At 43.4% G+C, this 16,589-nt stretch overlaps 1 protein-coding gene across 1 annotated transcript; it reads right to left on the reverse strand.

Moving 5' to 3' along the window:
- Nucleotides 1-1,313: 1,313 nt before the first annotated feature.
- serhl (serine hydrolase like) lies at nt 1,314-15,885 on the reverse strand. The gene is made up of 13 exons (XM_063209215.1): nt 15,710-15,885; nt 15,394-15,584; nt 13,279-13,422; nt 12,042-12,155; nt 10,427-10,468; nt 9,136-9,155; nt 8,699-8,773; nt 8,362-8,474; nt 7,391-7,470; nt 6,887-6,921; nt 6,552-6,628; nt 5,469-5,544; nt 1,314-1,564 (listed from the first exon to the last, which is right to left on the reverse strand). Exons 2-13 carry the CDS (start codon nt 15,446-15,448, stop codon nt 1,439-1,441), a joined length of 957 nt encoding a protein of 318 aa, XP_063065285.1. The 5' UTR covers nt 15,449-15,584; nt 15,710-15,885; the 3' UTR covers nt 1,314-1,438.
- Between the last annotated feature and the right edge of the window lie 704 nt (nt 15,886-16,589).

The raw sequence follows: 16,589 nt of genomic DNA on the forward strand, positions 1-16,589 counted from the left end.
CACGCGCACACACACACACACACACACACACACACACGCACACACACACGCACACACACCACAATATTACAGCTCTAAAATGATGTTGGTCTTACAGTACAGCCAATAGGGTTCGGTAACATCTAGTTACAATATAATCGTTACATACAATGTATTGCAGCAAGTTTAACATGTTTCAGTCTGGTATCCTTGTTACAACTACTTGAACTATGAGCATTAGTGTTTACTCTGTGACCATAATGATGATGATGTGTTACTTGTCTGTTTTGTGAGGAGCAAGGCACTGTTGTGCGATTGTGTTGTGTAAAAGTCAAGTGAAAAAACGTAGAAATGTGAAATGCTAACATTTTATAATAATAAGTGTCCACTATTTAGCATTTGTTAAAAGGTACAGCAGACTGTCGTCATGAGAAGGCCTTTATTTATTCCATGCAAGTGCATTCCACAATGAGGTATGGGGTCAGTTCACGTGAAATCAGACACTTTGGGACCCGACCGACAGAGATTACAATCATACTTGCTGTGCCTGTTTAGTAGCAAGGTAGCACCCCAGAACTGCATTTGTGTGAATCTGACACCAATATTAAGGGAGAAACAGACTAACAAAGGTTTACATATGAGGGTAGGACACTATGCATTCAGCCTTGACACTATACATTCAGCCTACAGCCAGTTCTGGGGTGCTACCTTGCTACTAAACAAGCACAGCAAGTATGATTGACATCTGTGTCGGTCGGGTCCCAAAGTGTCTGATTTCACGTGAAATGACCCTATGACGCCTTTGCTGGTTAGAAAAGCACTTTTTTCACGTGACAAAGTCTGTACAGTTTTCCCGTCGTGTCTGCAAAGTTCTGTTGCCGTGTTGAGTTGCGAAAAATGCTCTAAAACTCTAGAACCAAAACCATGCTGAACGCTAACCTAATTTCTGCTGCTTTACTTTTGCCGAGACCAGCAAAATAAGCAAGGGAAATTGTGAAATTGGTGCGAAATTGTGCCATGCCTAAACTAAAACTAAAAAATGACATGCTCTACCTTTAACTAATACTAAATAGTGGACCCTTATACAGGGCCGGATTAAGATGGCATGGGCTATACAGTAAGTTGCTGTAGGCCCCGCAGAAGGCACATTCAGCTATACAATTAGGTAGAAGACATCATAATTCCGAGCCAGGAATGAGTAGCAACAAGATTGAAAACTCAGACAAATTTTTCAATTCAGCATGTTATTACAAATCCACAACTATTGACACCCCCCCCCCCCCCCCCCCCCCCCCCCCCCCCCCCCCCCCCCCACACACACACACACACACACACACACACACACACATTCACAACACTTTATCTAATAGGTGGGGGCCCCTAGGCTGCAGCCATATCTAGCCTGTGTGTTAACCCGGCCCTGCCCTTTCCTATAACTTTCCTATAAAATAAATGTGTGTTATAACTTGGCTGTGTTGTCGGGGGCTGGCTGCAGGAATTCGGTGATGATGGTGGCTACGGCCTCTGGCTGGTTCATGTGGACGTGGTGGTCACCCGCCACTGTCACCATCTTCAGGTTCTTATTCTACAGGAGAGAGAGAGAGGAGAGGGGAAAGAAGAAGAAAAGAGGAGGATGAGGAGAGGTGCAGAAAGAGAGAGAATGGTAAAGAAGGACGGAGGACAGTGAGAGAAGACAGGAGAAGAAGAAGAAGTAGAGTTTGATGTCAGAAGAGAAATATGGAGAGGAGAAAGAAAGAAAGAAAGAAAGAAAGAAAGAAAGAAAGAAAGAAAGAAAGAAAGAAAGAAAGAAAGAAAGAAAGAAAAAAAGAAAGAAATAAAGAGGTGGAAAAGATAGAAAGGGGAGAAGGGTGGAGGGAAACATAAGGAAATAAGAATGAAAATCAGCCCTCAATATGGTCTAAAACACTTTTGAGTGGATATAGTCAAGTTCATTATGTATTTTTGCTGGATTTTTATGGGGATTTGGAAAACTATACATTTTTGAAAAGTAGATAGTATAAGCAATCAGAAAAAACATGTTTCCATTTGCACAGGTGGCGGCCATCTTGGATTTTTCAAAATGGCGTCCGAAAAACCTATATTTTGTCATTTCTCAGCTTCTGAATAAGTTAGAACATTGATTTTAACTGCTTAACCAACATTTTCAGGGTCACTGAATCTAATGGTGTTAGTTTTATTGTTGTCAGACATTTTGTTACCACACCAATTTATTTGAACTATTGATTTATAGTATTTATGAGTAGATGGCCCACCATTTAAAACATCCCTGCTTGAATGTGCAAAACTGGTACAGTTTACATGTCCACCATTTTGCTGTACATTTACAGGCTTGCCTGTGCAAATCTCACAGCTACATTGTATCCAGTATACAGGAGCAGCGCCACATAGTGAATGTTTTGAGTGTCAGCAGGTGTTCAATTTTTTCATTTGGGGGAATCCTTCAGCATGCATGCATTTTCTGTATGATAATACTGGAAACTGACTGCAAGACAGAGTGATAAATCAATTGGTGTTATTAATATTATTAATATTATTAATGCACATACGAGCATGTCATTAACTGGTGTTGGTGAGTGTGCTTTAGTGTAACAGTGAGGGTTCTGTTTGCTGTTTGTTCTGGTTATATTCATGGGTGAAGAACATCGAGGTGAACAAGAGACATGTCAAGCCCATGAGCTCCTTAACTGGAAGCTGTGTATTCTATGCCAGTCTGATGATGCCAAGACGGTGGTTCTGGTCCAGAATCCAAGATTAGACACTAATGGACATGTACGAGAAGTAGTTCAAGAGGGGGCCAGTCTGAGTGATGGGGGCTATGTTAAAATCAAAAGACGACTGCAGAACTGCACAGCTGAGACACCAGGGACACAGAAAGCAGTCTAGCATCTCTCCTGTCACTCAGGTGCAACCAACAAGGTTCAAATACAGCATGCAAGCAACCAACATGCACATCATTTCTACAGGACGGTGCACAGCCAAGAAGCGTGGCAAGAAGAGAGGATGAACAGAAATGGATGACCCGATGGAGAACTACTTTATCTGGTCAGAACTGCAAATGCCGGAAAATCTCCAAAGGCTGCTTTGGAACAGTCCCAGAATCTCACACTCAAAACTAGACTGAACACCCGCATCTCAGCAGATGATGCACATGCAATTGATGTATGATATCACAAAGATTGTGGGACAAAACATGTGTCATGTACGGCGAGACTCAGGCCTGACAGAAATACAACTCTCAAAGAAGCCTTGACGTTAACATGTCTGCTTGAGCTGATCAACCGTATTGATGTGGAAACACAAAACAAAGCATGGATATCATTGAAAAAAATGTATGTCAACATGCTTGATTCAGAAGCCTTGGAGAATCATGAACTTGCATTCAGTAGAAAGTGGCCGAAAGAGAGACACACCCTTGCTAGTCTGTACAATTCAGCTGGGACATCATTGATGTTGCTGGATACTTGTATGGCATCTGTTCCCTGGCCTGTCTTAGTGGAGGTTGCAATGTTTGTCCTTGTCACCTGTGCTGCTTTGTAAATTGCTTTCATGTTATCATATTCATCAGTTGTCATTGCAGCATGAACCATGTCTTCTTCACATGCTTCTGGATAGTAGAGACTTTTGACTTCTTTAGGTCATTTAGAACAGACAGATTTCAGTTATGGCAAGACTGTGAGAATTCTCTTTTTCAGCCACTTTCTACTGAATGCAATCTTTGTGATATTGGACAGCAATTGAATGTGCATCATCTGCTGAGATGCTGGTGGTCATTCTTGTTTTCAGGGTGGGATTCTGGGACTTTACAGCAGCCTTTAAAGTTTTACTGCCATTTGCAGTTTTGACCTGATAAAGCAGTTCACTATCGTCCTTTTGGTAGAAGAAGCATGGTTTCTTATCGAGTGGACTCGTACGAAATCTTGTGGATAGTGGAGAAGAATCAGATGCTGAGGTGCCTGGGTCAGTCATTTTTTCAGTCATTTTTTCGAGACTATTAACAATTAACGTTTCCCCAAACGGCACGGTTGATCCGACTGCCTCCATAGGTTTGCTACTCTGGTTGACTGGTTTCCGACCAAGTGAGTGGAGTTCCCGATTTTTTTTAGATCAGAAAACAATATTTACATTTCTCTTGGCCTGCCTGGAAGCAGTGCAGAAGGTTGCTGCATCACTGGGAGGTTGTGGCCTGTCCTAGTGCAGTTCTGCAGTCGTCTTTTTGATTTTTAACATAGCCCCCATCACTCAGACTGGCCCCCTCTTGAACTACTTCCAGTACATGTCCATCGGCATCTAATCTTGGATTCTGGACCAGAACCACCTTTTGGCATCGTCAGACTGGCATAAAACACACAGCTTCCAGTTAATGAGCTCATAATGCTTGATAATGCCTCTTGTTCACCTCGATGCTCTTCACCCATGATTGTAACCAGAACAAACAGCAAACAGAACCCTCACCATTGCACTCCACCACCATCACCAACACCAGTTAATGACAGTATGTGCATTAACAATATTAATAACAACAATTTATTACTTGATTTGTAACTGTGTCTTGCAGTCAGATTCCAGGATCATCATACAGAAAATACATGCATGCTGAAGGAAGGCAAAAGGCAAAAATTTAACGCCTGTTGACATTCATTATTTTCACTACATGGCACTGCTCCTGTTTACTGGATACAATGTAGCTGGTATGAGCTTTGCACAAGCAAGCCTGGATATATACAGCACAATGCTGGACACGTAAACTGTTCTGCACATTCTAGCTGGGATGTTTTGTATGGTGGGCTTGACAGACATGCATCTACTTGTAGATACTATACGGTAAATCACCAGTTCAAATAAATTAGCATGGTAACAAACTGTCTGAGAACATTAAAACTACCACCAGTAGATTCAGTGACCCTGAAAATGTAGGTTTAGCAGTTTGAATCAATGTTTTAGCTCATTCAGAAGCTGAGATATTGCAAAATTATGGTTTTTCGGAAGCCATTTTGAAAAATCCAAGATGGCCGCCATGCAGACATTTGTGCAAATGGAAACATGGTTTTTCTGATTGCTTATACAATATACTTTTCAAAAATGTATAGTTTTCCAAATCCCCATAAAAATCCAGCGAAAGGTTCAGATCCAAACGTAATGAACCTGACTAATAAGTGAGTATGTGAGTATGCTTTCTTCTGTGTGGCAGAAGTGGTAAATGGTGAATAATTTACCAAGAGTACAACACTCTTCTGAATATTACATTGCAAGTACACATGCACACAATCTGACCTGTGCCACTTTCACAACTCTACCTCTAGGATGTGTGTGTGTGTGTGAGTGAGTGAGTGAGTGAGTGAGAGAGAGAGAGCAAGAGAGTACTGTGTGTGTGTGTGTGTGTGTGTGTGTGTGTGTGTGTGTGTGTGTGTGTGTGTGTGTGTGTGTGCGTGTGTGTGTGTGTGTGTAGAGTGTGTGGGTGGTGTCCTCACTTTCTGGTAGCCATTCATAAGGGCGTCTGAGCATTCCTCAGGAAGCTGGAAGACTCTATTCAGGCCTGCATCAGCCCTGCATGATGGAGGAGGAGGAGGAGAAAGGGATTGAAGGGGGAGGAGGAGAGGGGGATTGGGGGAGGCGGAGAGGCGGATTGGAGGAGGAGGAGAGAGGGATTGATGGAGGAGGAGGAGGAGAGGGATTGATGGAGGAGGAGGGGGAGGAGGAGGAGAGGGATTGTAGGAGGAGGAGGAGAGGGATTGAAGGAGGAGGAGGAGAGGGATTGATGGAGGAGGAGGAGGAGGAGGAGGAGGAGGAGAGAGATGGAGGAGGAGGAGAGAGGGATAGAGAGGAGGAGGAGGAGAAGGAGGAGGAGGAGAGAGATGGAAGAGGAGGAGAGAGGGAGGAGGGAGGAGGGGGAGGAGGAGGAGAGGGATTGTAGGAGGAGGAGGAGGAGGTGGAGGAGAGAGGGATTGGAGGGGGAGGAGGAGAGGGATTGGAGGGGGAGGAGGAGAGGTGGATTGGGGGAGGCGGATTGGAGGAGGAGGAGGAGGAGAGGGATTGAAGGAGGAGAGAGGGATTGATGGAGGAGGAGGAGAGGGATTAAAGGAGGAGAGAGTGATTGATGGAGGAGAGAGATGGAGGAGGAGGAGAGAGGGATTAAGAGAGGAGGAGGAGGAGCAAAAAATACCAGAGCAAAAAACGAACAGACAAACAAAAATCATGAAGGGCTTTGTAAAAAACAGAGAGGAGAAGAGAGAGAGTGGAGGAAAAGTTAGAGCTAGAAGAAGAAAGACAGAAAGGCAGAGAGAGGCAGAGAGAGGCAGAGAGAAACAGAGAGCGAGCGATGTAGAGGGAAAGAGAAATAGAGAGAGAGAGAGAGGGAGAGAGAGAGAGAGAGAGAAAGACAGAGCGCGAGAGAGTGAGAGAGACACAGCAAGAGAAAAACAGAGCGAGAGATATATAGCGAAAGAGAGAGAGAGAGAGAGAGCTAGAGAGAAAAGAAAAGAGAGAGGGAGAAAATAAAAGAGTGAGAATAGTTGTGTGAGGTGTGTGTGTGTGTGTGTGTGTGTTCCTCTTACATCAGCAGTAGTATTCTGGCCTGGATCCTGGACTGCAGCTCTAGACTCTGCTCCAGACTAATACGGGTTACATTTTTCTGAAACACACACACACACACACATTTACAAACGGGCACACACACACACACACACACACACACACACACACACACACACACACACACACACACACACACACCTTATACTGTATGCATTTTAAGAAGGCACATGACAGATTTGGTAGGAGCTTTGAAGTCAATTTCTAGCCAAAAATAAATACATTTGGATCAAAATGTATGTACGTGTAGCATTTTGTGTTTGTAGACATGAGGCCAGTATTAGATGAATATACTCACAAAGTTGACTCTGATGTCCCTGGTAAACACAAAACCTGTGGGCACAGTGGCAGGATAGGCAAATCAGTGACACAAACATTTATATCACTGGCTCTCAATCTCACGCCTTCTGGACCCCATCATAAACCTGCATACCGACCCCTTAGTATTAAAGTTACACTGTGTAAGATTTTTAGTTGTTTATTTCCAGTATTCATGCTACTCATTCACTAATGTTACCTTTTTGATGAATACTTACCACCGCCATCAAATTAAAAAAAATAAATAAATTCATACATGAACTTTCCCAATGGTTAGCCGCCAGCAGGTCTCATAGGATTCAATGCTAATTGCTAGCTTGGAGGTAAAATTTGCTCCGTCTTACTCAGAGAACAGCAGGAAGTACAGGAAAAAGGTAAAACTCAGTTATTAAACTGAAGGAGAGGTGTAAAATGAAATTATTTACAAAAATGGGACAGTATCACTTTTACAATTAGCATGAACTGCTGGAAAGTGATGTCCTACCTCCTTCCACCTCCCTCAGTCCTCTCTCCAGAAGGTGGTTAGCTGACTCGTCTGTTAGTTTGGGGTTGACTTCCAGTAGCCTATCAGAAAAGAATGGAGAATTACACTTATGTTGACGCCGCCATCATAAGTATGACATAAAATAGTGTCATAACAGTGTCATGATGTCAATGTCATAAACGTCATGAACGTTTTATGGTCATGAAAAGTTGAAATTGTTAGGGCTGTCTTTACCATAACCGAATGTCACTTAATGACATAGTCATAAAATGTTTGTGACATTGAAAACAAGAATTAAAAGATGAATACTTATGTTATGTTATGCTATGTTACTTATGCATTAGTTTTTTTTTTTTTTTAAATTAAAATTAGGGCAATTATGGCAACAAACCGAAATGTATTTCTGTAGTGAAAGTGAACGTAAGCCCACATGGGGAAATGCCATTGTCATTGTGACACAGCACTACACAGGACACAGTGCTCACTACACACAACAAAATTGCATTTATGCCTCACCCGTGCAAGGGGGCAAAGCTGCAGTACAGTACCATGCTCAGGGTATCATGGAGGAGGATGGAGGAGAGCACTGGTTAATTACCCCCCCGCAATCAACCTGACAGGGCAGGAGTCAAATCTAGCCTTTGAGCTACAAGTCTGATGCCCTAATTTATCCATGACTGCCCTATGTTGTATTGTATTGTATTGTATTGTGGTGCATTTGTATTGTGGTGTATTGTGGTGCATTTGCTATCTATCATATTACTCTGTTGGCACTATGAGATTGCATGGAACGAGAGAGAGCGAGAGAGACAGACAGACAGAAAGAAAGACAGAAAGAAAGAAAGAAAGAAAGAAAGAAAGAAAGAAAGAAAGAAAGAAAGAAAGAAAGAAAGAAAGAAAGAAAGAAAGAAAGAAAGAAAGAAAGAAAGAAAGAAAGAAAGAAAGAAAGAAAGTGGTAAGGGCATGGTTACCTCTGCTTGGCGTGGTCATAGGTGTAAACTCTCTCCTTCCTGCCCTCTCGCTCACTCTTCTCCAGCCTGATCATCTCCTCCATACCCCTCCTCATGATACTGGGCAACTCTTTCTGGAGGGATGGAGAGAGGGATGAGTGGGTGGATGGATGGCTGGATAGATGGATGAATGTATGGATGGATGGATGGATAAAGAGATGGATGGATAAAGAGATGGATGGATGGAATTAGATGGAAAAGGTGGATGGATGGATGGATGGATAGGTGGATGGATGGATAAAAGCAGAGCAAGTTGAAGCCATTATTTCATTCATGACAGAATTTCCACTGTACGTACCGTGTTTGTGGGCAGGAATCCAAATGAGTCTAGAAGCACCAGGGACTCCACCATCTCAGGAAAGAGGGCGCTGAACTATCAAACAAACAAACAAACAAACAAACAAACACCCGACAGCGTCAACATCAAGCCGCACTGTCACAAGAACAACAAATCAATGGAAAGAAGTCTAAACAATTGAGTGAATTCCTCAGGCAAGAAAACAATAACAGCTTCTACCACATTCATTTCAAATCTTTGGTTCAATTTGATTCCCAAAAAAAACAAACGTGATAAATGGGTGGTAGCAACCACATTCATGTCAAGACATCCAGCTACAGTCAACATTCATGTGTAAACCTATTCCTGTTCTGTACAACCAATTACAAACAACTTCCTGTTAGTGTGAGCCAATGGCACGACTGGTACAGAGGAATACAGAGGCATTCGATACTTACCATTCCACCCACATTTCCCCCTGTAAATAAACACACCACAGGAAAAGATGGTTAGTGTATTGGGATTGCGTAAAAAGAAATAGCACATTTAAAGTAGAGATGCACCGGATCCAAGATCCGGTTCCGGATCCGGCAGGATAATAGGGTTTTTCACAGGATCCGGTAGCCGAGGCTTTTCAGTCAAAATAGTTTGAGCAAACGTGATAAAAAGGGCCCCCGTGTGTGAGAAGGCTATGTGTTTCAACCCTTTCGTAGGATCCGGTATCCGGTTCCGGATCCGGCAGGATCTTAAGCAGTGGATCCGGTATCCGGCAGGATCCTAAAAATCAGGATCCGGTGCATCTCTAATTTAAAGTATATCAAAAAAATATTTAAAAGGACACTATTTTGAACATTTGGCCCCTTTTCTGAATAGGAATAGTGTTCCTCACCAATCGTGGATGTTTGCTGCTGTATCTGTTATTTCGCTAATTTAGATTTCGTCTCAACTGGCTTTATAATAGCCGTCTTAATATGGGCATGTCCAAATCTTATAACAGTAGTACGCCGATATCAGAAATTGGGCAGATTTTACTGTATTCGGTTTCACACTCCTTGGGGACCAGCCATGCAACACCATAGCTCATACACAGGAAACATTCACTAAAGGCCCCAGGGCTGAGGGTAGGAATCTCATGATATGGAGACGGACTTTGGCCACTCAACTTTCACCTACACAGGCCATAATGAGCATGACACAAGCAGAGCTTCTGCCCAGCAAGCATGACACAGAAAGAGGCTGTGACCCTTGGCCTCTGGTCTTTTTAGTGAGACAGCTGCACTATAGACATTGCAGGGCTACAGGTTTGGATAATATTTGTTTGCATTTATTTTTGTAAACATGATTCTACACATACACTGTTCATGCTTGAGGGGCTTCCATGTGGCTTACAGGTCGAGCAACAGTTCACGTAGAAAGGAAGCTAAGCCATGGGACAGCCATAGTGTAATGGTTAGGGAGTTAGACTGTGGATCACAGAGTTGCAGCTTCAACCCCCACCACATCCTACACCACCATCCAGTGCCCCTGAGCAAGGCACCTAACCCCACATTGCTCCAGGGACTGTAACCAATACCTTGCAAATAACTTTCAGGTCGCTTTGGATAAAAGCGCCAGTTAAGTGTAATGCAATAATACTAATAAGCTAAGCTTTGAGCTGACCTGACGACCATTGCTGCCCCACATGACAACACAGTAAACTCTTTTTTTTCTCTTTTCTAAAATATTGCAGGCTGCACTGTAGAGTCTCACCCATGCTGTGGCCAAGTATGGAGAACCTCTTCCACTGAAGCGCTGTGGGGAACATGGAGCACACACATTACCATACAGTAGCATACATTAGCACACATTAGCACACATTACCATACAGTAGAGACCAATCATCCCCATAGACACAGAGCCATGTGACAACAGACAGAAGAAGAAGAATGTATATGGTACTTTTCATAGAAAGCTTGAAGCTCAAACTACTTTGACAATTATCTAGAAATAGCTTTGTATCCACTTGGGTACTAATGCCACAGCTGTTCCTTGCATAACATTGTAATTACCAGAGGCAACGGCTCAGCAACCAACAAGGACAGCAGCACACATATCCTACTGTCCTTCATATTAACCACATACAGTACTTATATAATAGTAAATACATACAATTCATTGTGAATGAGGACAGCAAGACTTCACTTGTGATAAACACACAGGCATATTAATAATAATGAATATTGTGTTAGATTAGACTGACGTACTGTTGCAATCTAAGGGCAAAATTGTCCATTTGCTGTTCTCTGAGAATGTCTCCAGTCATGCACGAACCACAACCAATCTCTTGCAGAGAGAGAGAGAGCGAGAGAGAGAGAGAGAGAGATGGTCATAGAAGGTGTGTGCAGGCGATGTAACTATGGAAAAAGATGTACCGGTATCTGCCTTCGCAACGACATTCTCTTTTCTGACTGGCTGATGACCATTCATTCCGTGGAACAGGTCAGGCGTCAAGTGTGCATTTAAGTTAGACGTGCTTGGAATCTTTTGTTTGGAATGCCAACGGTATCCAAGGAACAGCGGTGTAGAAACCATGTACATTGTCTACAGAAAAATAAATAATCACAACGTCGGCATTCCAAAGGAAGAGTCTAGGCGTGTGTCCAACCTAGTCGCATGTATGACGCAACATGTCTATCTTGCACACAATATTCTGGTGCAGATGGCATGGTTCCTACATCTTTTCAGACAAGTAATGGATGAAAAGGTACCCTACCCTTAAGCCAGATAAGCGGGATAACAGCCTTCGAGGTCGACCAGTACCACAAAGTTAACCCATTTTGCCTTCTGCCTATTAAATCCTAAATATCTCAGCCTCCGAAGCACATACAAACATGAAATAGGTTACATTTCAAATATAAAACCTTCATTTTGCACTGGTAGAGTGTTCATTCAGCTCTAACATACCCACATCTTTAATAAAATAGCTAAAATATCAAGAACTTGAATGTAGCGTGTATGTCGCTCCAGGACACAATGGGTTAATGGCTTGGCGTGCTGCGCATGTCGCCACAGTTCAGAGTCGCCGCCGCCCCATTACCTTTGTGGAACCGCTCACCTCGTCAGCCGTTATCCCTTACATGTGTCAGTAACATTATTCTGAAAGTTTGCTATATTTTCTTAAGTATTTTTGGGGGGCTTTTCAGCCTTTATTGTTTTTTGTGAGACAGGATAGTGAAGGAGAGACAGGAAGTGAGCTGGGAGAGAGAGATGGGGAAGGACCGGCAAAGGACCCGGACCGGGAATCGAACCGTGTGCCCTACCATATCAGCCACGGTAGGGCCAAAAGTTCGCTACATTTTCATCAGTTCTACTGTATGTTCTGTACCTTCCACGACTCTCCTGACGTCGTTGACGTATGCAGGGAAGGTGTAGAGGACTCCAGGAGGCCTGGGGGAGGAGAGACCATGGCCCGCCATGTCCACAGCCACACACCGCCAATCTGGACAGACAGATGACACAAAGGGTTACAAAGCAAAAGTTATGAGGAGTTGCACAGAGAATGTTATACACTAACACAGCTCAATGTAGCCTGATGGTTTAGGAATCTGTAACACTGATGTTATGATATGACATGGTTTAAGCTTTTGTAATATCATACTACCCCCCCCCTCCCCCCCAAAAAAAGTATAGCACCTTTGTATTGAGCCCTATCTCGGTCATTTCGTGAAGTTTTCACGGAAAAAATGGGGAAATTAACTTTAAACTTTGTGGTGCATTCACGTTATTGCCCGTTTTTCGTGGTTGGGCAACGCTTCCGCTGCCTATTCATTTGAATTGCCCGACTGCTGCCTAGCGACTCGTGGTCGTTTTACGATTTGAGTCTCGTGGTTGATTTACGATATGCATCCTCGTTTGCATTTGAAAGCTACACTGCCAACGTCAAAGCGTATTTCTGCACAGGCGCTCAAAGCGTATTTCTGCACAGGCGCTCTCTGTCTGTATTTTCAGCTCGTGTTGTTGCTATGGTTATCCAAGCGTCTGCAGGGGCGGGGAGGGGGTGCTGACAGAACACTGCTGATACACTCGGGACTCACTAATTCGACGCCCTTTCAGTACTTACGCCTTATGTCATATGACCCTAAACCTAAACCTAACCTTAACCCTAACCTTAAACCTAAACCTAACCCTAACCCTAAATTGCTTGTTTGAAATGTTTGATTACCATGTGACGGTACCGAAAGGGCGTCAAACTAGTGGGTCGCTAGGCAGCAGTCGGGCAATTCAAATGAATAGGCAGCGGAAGCGTTGCCCAACCACGAAAAACGGGCAATAACGTGAATGCACCACGAAGTTTAAAGTTAATTTCCCCATTTTTTCCGTGAAAACTTCAAAAAATGACAGAGATACGGTTGTGTATTGTTATACTGTTGTTACTTCATCATAGATGTATTGTAAAGAGTGGGCAATATTGCACAGCATTGCTAGTTACAGCCTCACACCTCCAATATTGAATAGACATACAATACATGCATGAATGCACGCATGGACACATGCACGCATGGACACATGCACGCACGCGTGCCCCCCGCACACACATGCACGCGCACGCACTCACACCCTACCTTGTGGCAGCAGCGGTATCAATGGGTTGAAGGAGCCCGAGTTGTCTGCCCATCCGTGCATGCATAACACTGGACGCCCCTCCTCAGGGCCCCACACCTGGCCCCTCAGCTCGCCCCAGGGCACCGGCAACCGGAACTCTGTGGCTTTACAAAGAAGGATTACAAAAGTAATTCATACTTGGTGGTCTTTTTTTTTTTTTTTTATCGATGATCACACACAGTAGCATAGGAAGCGAGTAGTATTTGTTGACCGTGTTTACAGATCATGCACCACACACCATAGCACACACTCGGGTCAAAGACGTCCTTCAGTGCAACGGATACTTTTGGTCACTGTAAATGCAAAAAAAGAGATTTTTTGGAAATATTTTTTTTGGCTTGGCTTTCATGCATTCAGTTTTCAAAAAAAATGTTTTGAAATGTCATGTTTTTCACAGTTACAGTAAGCAAAAGCATCTGTATGCACTGAAGGACAGTGTCATGTTGGACGTCTTTGACCCACTCATGTTTATCATTCTGATCATACAGAGCACCACATCACATGCGTATAGCATTGGGTAACAATACTCCTGGCTTTAGTCATAGGGAAGGGCAGACGAAAGCACTGACAGGGTTGCCAGATTAAAACGCCTTCCATCCAAACTGGGCTGTTTGGGATGTCTGTGGACTGGACACATCTGGCACCCCAGAGCACTGACTCCACCAAGGGTACATCCCATTAACCAAACTCCAGTCCTCCCTTGAGCTGGTGGCCTCGTGTTGAGGTCGCTGACGATAGAAGTTTAATTCAATGTCTCGCACAAGCGCAGTTCAAAGGTCTTTCTCTCGTTTGTAATCGGGATGTTGAATGGGTAAATGTCCCCCAAAAGTAGTTGTGCCTTGGCTGACAGCGGGAATGGACTGTACCCCATAACTTGACCCCATGAATGAATGAAAGATCTAGGGCAGGGGTGGGGAACCTTTTTCATGCGAGGGGCCACTTCAAATTCATCCGAGGGTCGTATTATGAACACAAACGAGGATTTCCCCCTGCACTTTAGGTCTATATTGAAGGCAGGCAGCTACATTTAAAACAGTCCGCACCTTTTCTAGGACCCCTGAATATAACGTAATTGTATTGCAAATATAATTTTCTAATATTCCTTCACAAAATATGTCACATTTCATGTGAAGCTGCATAACATTAAAATCATATCGGGGGCGGATAAAACGACCTCAAGGGCCGCAAACGGCCCTCGAGACAGAGGTTCCCCACCCCTGATCTAGGGAGTGGGGACTAGAGTTGCATTCTTGGGTCATACAGCCTATCCTGAGGCTTTTTCCATCCAATCACACACACACACACACACACACACACACACACACACACACACACACACACACACACACACACACACACACACACACAAGCTGCATCCACCGGGAGGTTGAATTGAGGTGGGGCAAAGGGGTCCTGGGAAAGAGAGGGCCCAGAATTGGGGTTTCAGTGATGATTTTCAGATGACTTTATCCAGGGCCCAGGCCAAAGCTGTCAGTGGCCCTTGGCATCACTCACCCTAAGAAAACTGTGTATTGCACACATGCAAATTGCTTGCAGAAGAAGGCACGTTAATTCAGCCACAATAAAACAAATGACCCTAATAGTAGGGCAAATGTCAGTCTGAGCAGATCTAACAATAGCAGAGATGTCAAAAATAAAAATGTCTTACTTCCAACACAAAAAAAGTTTAGGCCTACTTCCAGCACAAATAACCCACCGGAGTAACCAGTAGACCAGTAGAGTGTTGGTTGGATTGGATTTTTGCAAGTTTGTGGTGGGTTCTTGTTAGGTTTTCAGTTACAGTAACAAGTAGCTACCTCATTACAATAGAGTAAACGGTGTGACAGCTATTTAATATCATGTGCTAGTGCTGTACTTACACCGTGAATTTACACACCTCTCTGATTAATAGTAGGCCCATAACTTGAATCAACAGGCGTCTCTCTTCAAAACTGTCATCATTAGATACCTTGACATAGACTGGCAACTTCATGTTGTTACAAGTCACCACCGTTGTTACAATGTTAATCAAACCATATAGCCTTCAATCCTACAGGAAATGCAATGTTTCTTACCGGCACGTTTCATGCCTGTGGCGAGTTGTCTGGCACCGTTCAAGGCTGGAATCATCGTCACACTGACCACTTCAACTCCTACTGGTTATAACTCAGCAGCTTCAGAGCAAAGAACTACGCGTCGATGTCAGACTGTTTGCTTCAAAGAACCGTTGTCTGTACGGGCCGTGTTGAGACAGATAGTGAAGTCGCTGAAAAATAGACTAAATGAATACCAAACCAGGGTCGAGAAGGCACTATTCGACCAGTAAGATTTTGCATAGCCTACTAGCAAGGTTAAAACTTCCACTCCATTGTCATTCTACCATTAGCCTACCGGTAGGTCTACTACAATACAACTTTCTGAGAAGTGTGGTGACAATCCTTAGCGCGCAGACAATGAGGTTTAATGAGGTTCCCAGTGCAATTATAATTTTGCAACAAATCCAAACCAATCTTCACATTATCTTTCCTAACTGAAGTCAGAGAAAGTAGAATGCTGGTGGTGTAAGACAAGTCTTCACCGGGAAAAGCAGGAAGTGAGTGAGTTCTTGAGTTCAAATAGCTACGGGATGACAAAAAAATGTCATTGATAATTAAGGTCCTTGGGCAGTCTAATCTAGATTGAAATAATTGACACTTCTTGAATAGGTAATGTTAATTTGCATTTTCAAGCGCGCAATGGGGAAACGTGAACGTAAACACACCACAGTAGATTCTCCCTCCAGTTGTCAAAATAAAAGTGGTCTCAGTTGGTCACCTGCATTCAGCGGTGTGGAAAGCATGCATATCGCATAATCAAGTATTTAAAAACCATTCCCGGTTATTAAAAACAAAACAAAAAAACATAACCACCTCTACAGCGTTATTCTGATCTTTCCCCGCATAATGACGGTGAGGAGATAATAGCAAAATAAAAACATGCAATGATGCCATTACACCACACAGGGGTGCTCAAGTCATATGACAAAACTTGTTTCGAGCACATGAATAATATAATAATAATAATAGCAATGTCACTGAACTTACACTCAAATTCCAGTTTAAAACACACTCACTACACACAAATCTCTGGATTACACACATATTTCATGAAGAAAATCCCTGGTTTTCTCATGCAACACAGGCCTATGTAGGCCTACTTCCTCATCACATTGGCAAACTCCTTTCATACCCGTTTACAATCTGCAATCATCGCCCCAGAAGGACACACATTG

The sequence above is a fragment of the Engraulis encrasicolus genome, chromosome 1, assembly GCF_034702125.1.
Source record: "Engraulis encrasicolus isolate BLACKSEA-1 chromosome 1, IST_EnEncr_1.0, whole genome shotgun sequence".
In the NCBI taxonomy this organism is placed as follows: Eukaryota; Metazoa; Chordata; class Actinopteri; order Clupeiformes; family Engraulidae; genus Engraulis; species Engraulis encrasicolus.

What these genes read in the sequence shown, in the direction of transcription:
- serhl (XM_063209215.1), bottom strand. Translation starts at nt 15,448, where the DNA reads ATGATTCCAGCCTTGAACGGTGCCAGACAACTCGCCACAGGCATGAAA. An exon ending in GGGGAAATGTGGGTGGAATG is followed by an intron (nt 8,774 to 9,135) that starts GTAAGTATCGAA and finishes TTTGTTTGATAG; the next exon opens with TTCAGCGCCCTCTTTCCTGA. An exon ending in GGGACATCAGAGTCAACTTT is followed by an intron (nt 6,629 to 6,886) that starts GTGAGTATATTC and finishes TGTGTGTTTCAG; the next exon opens with AAAAATGTAACCCGTATTAG.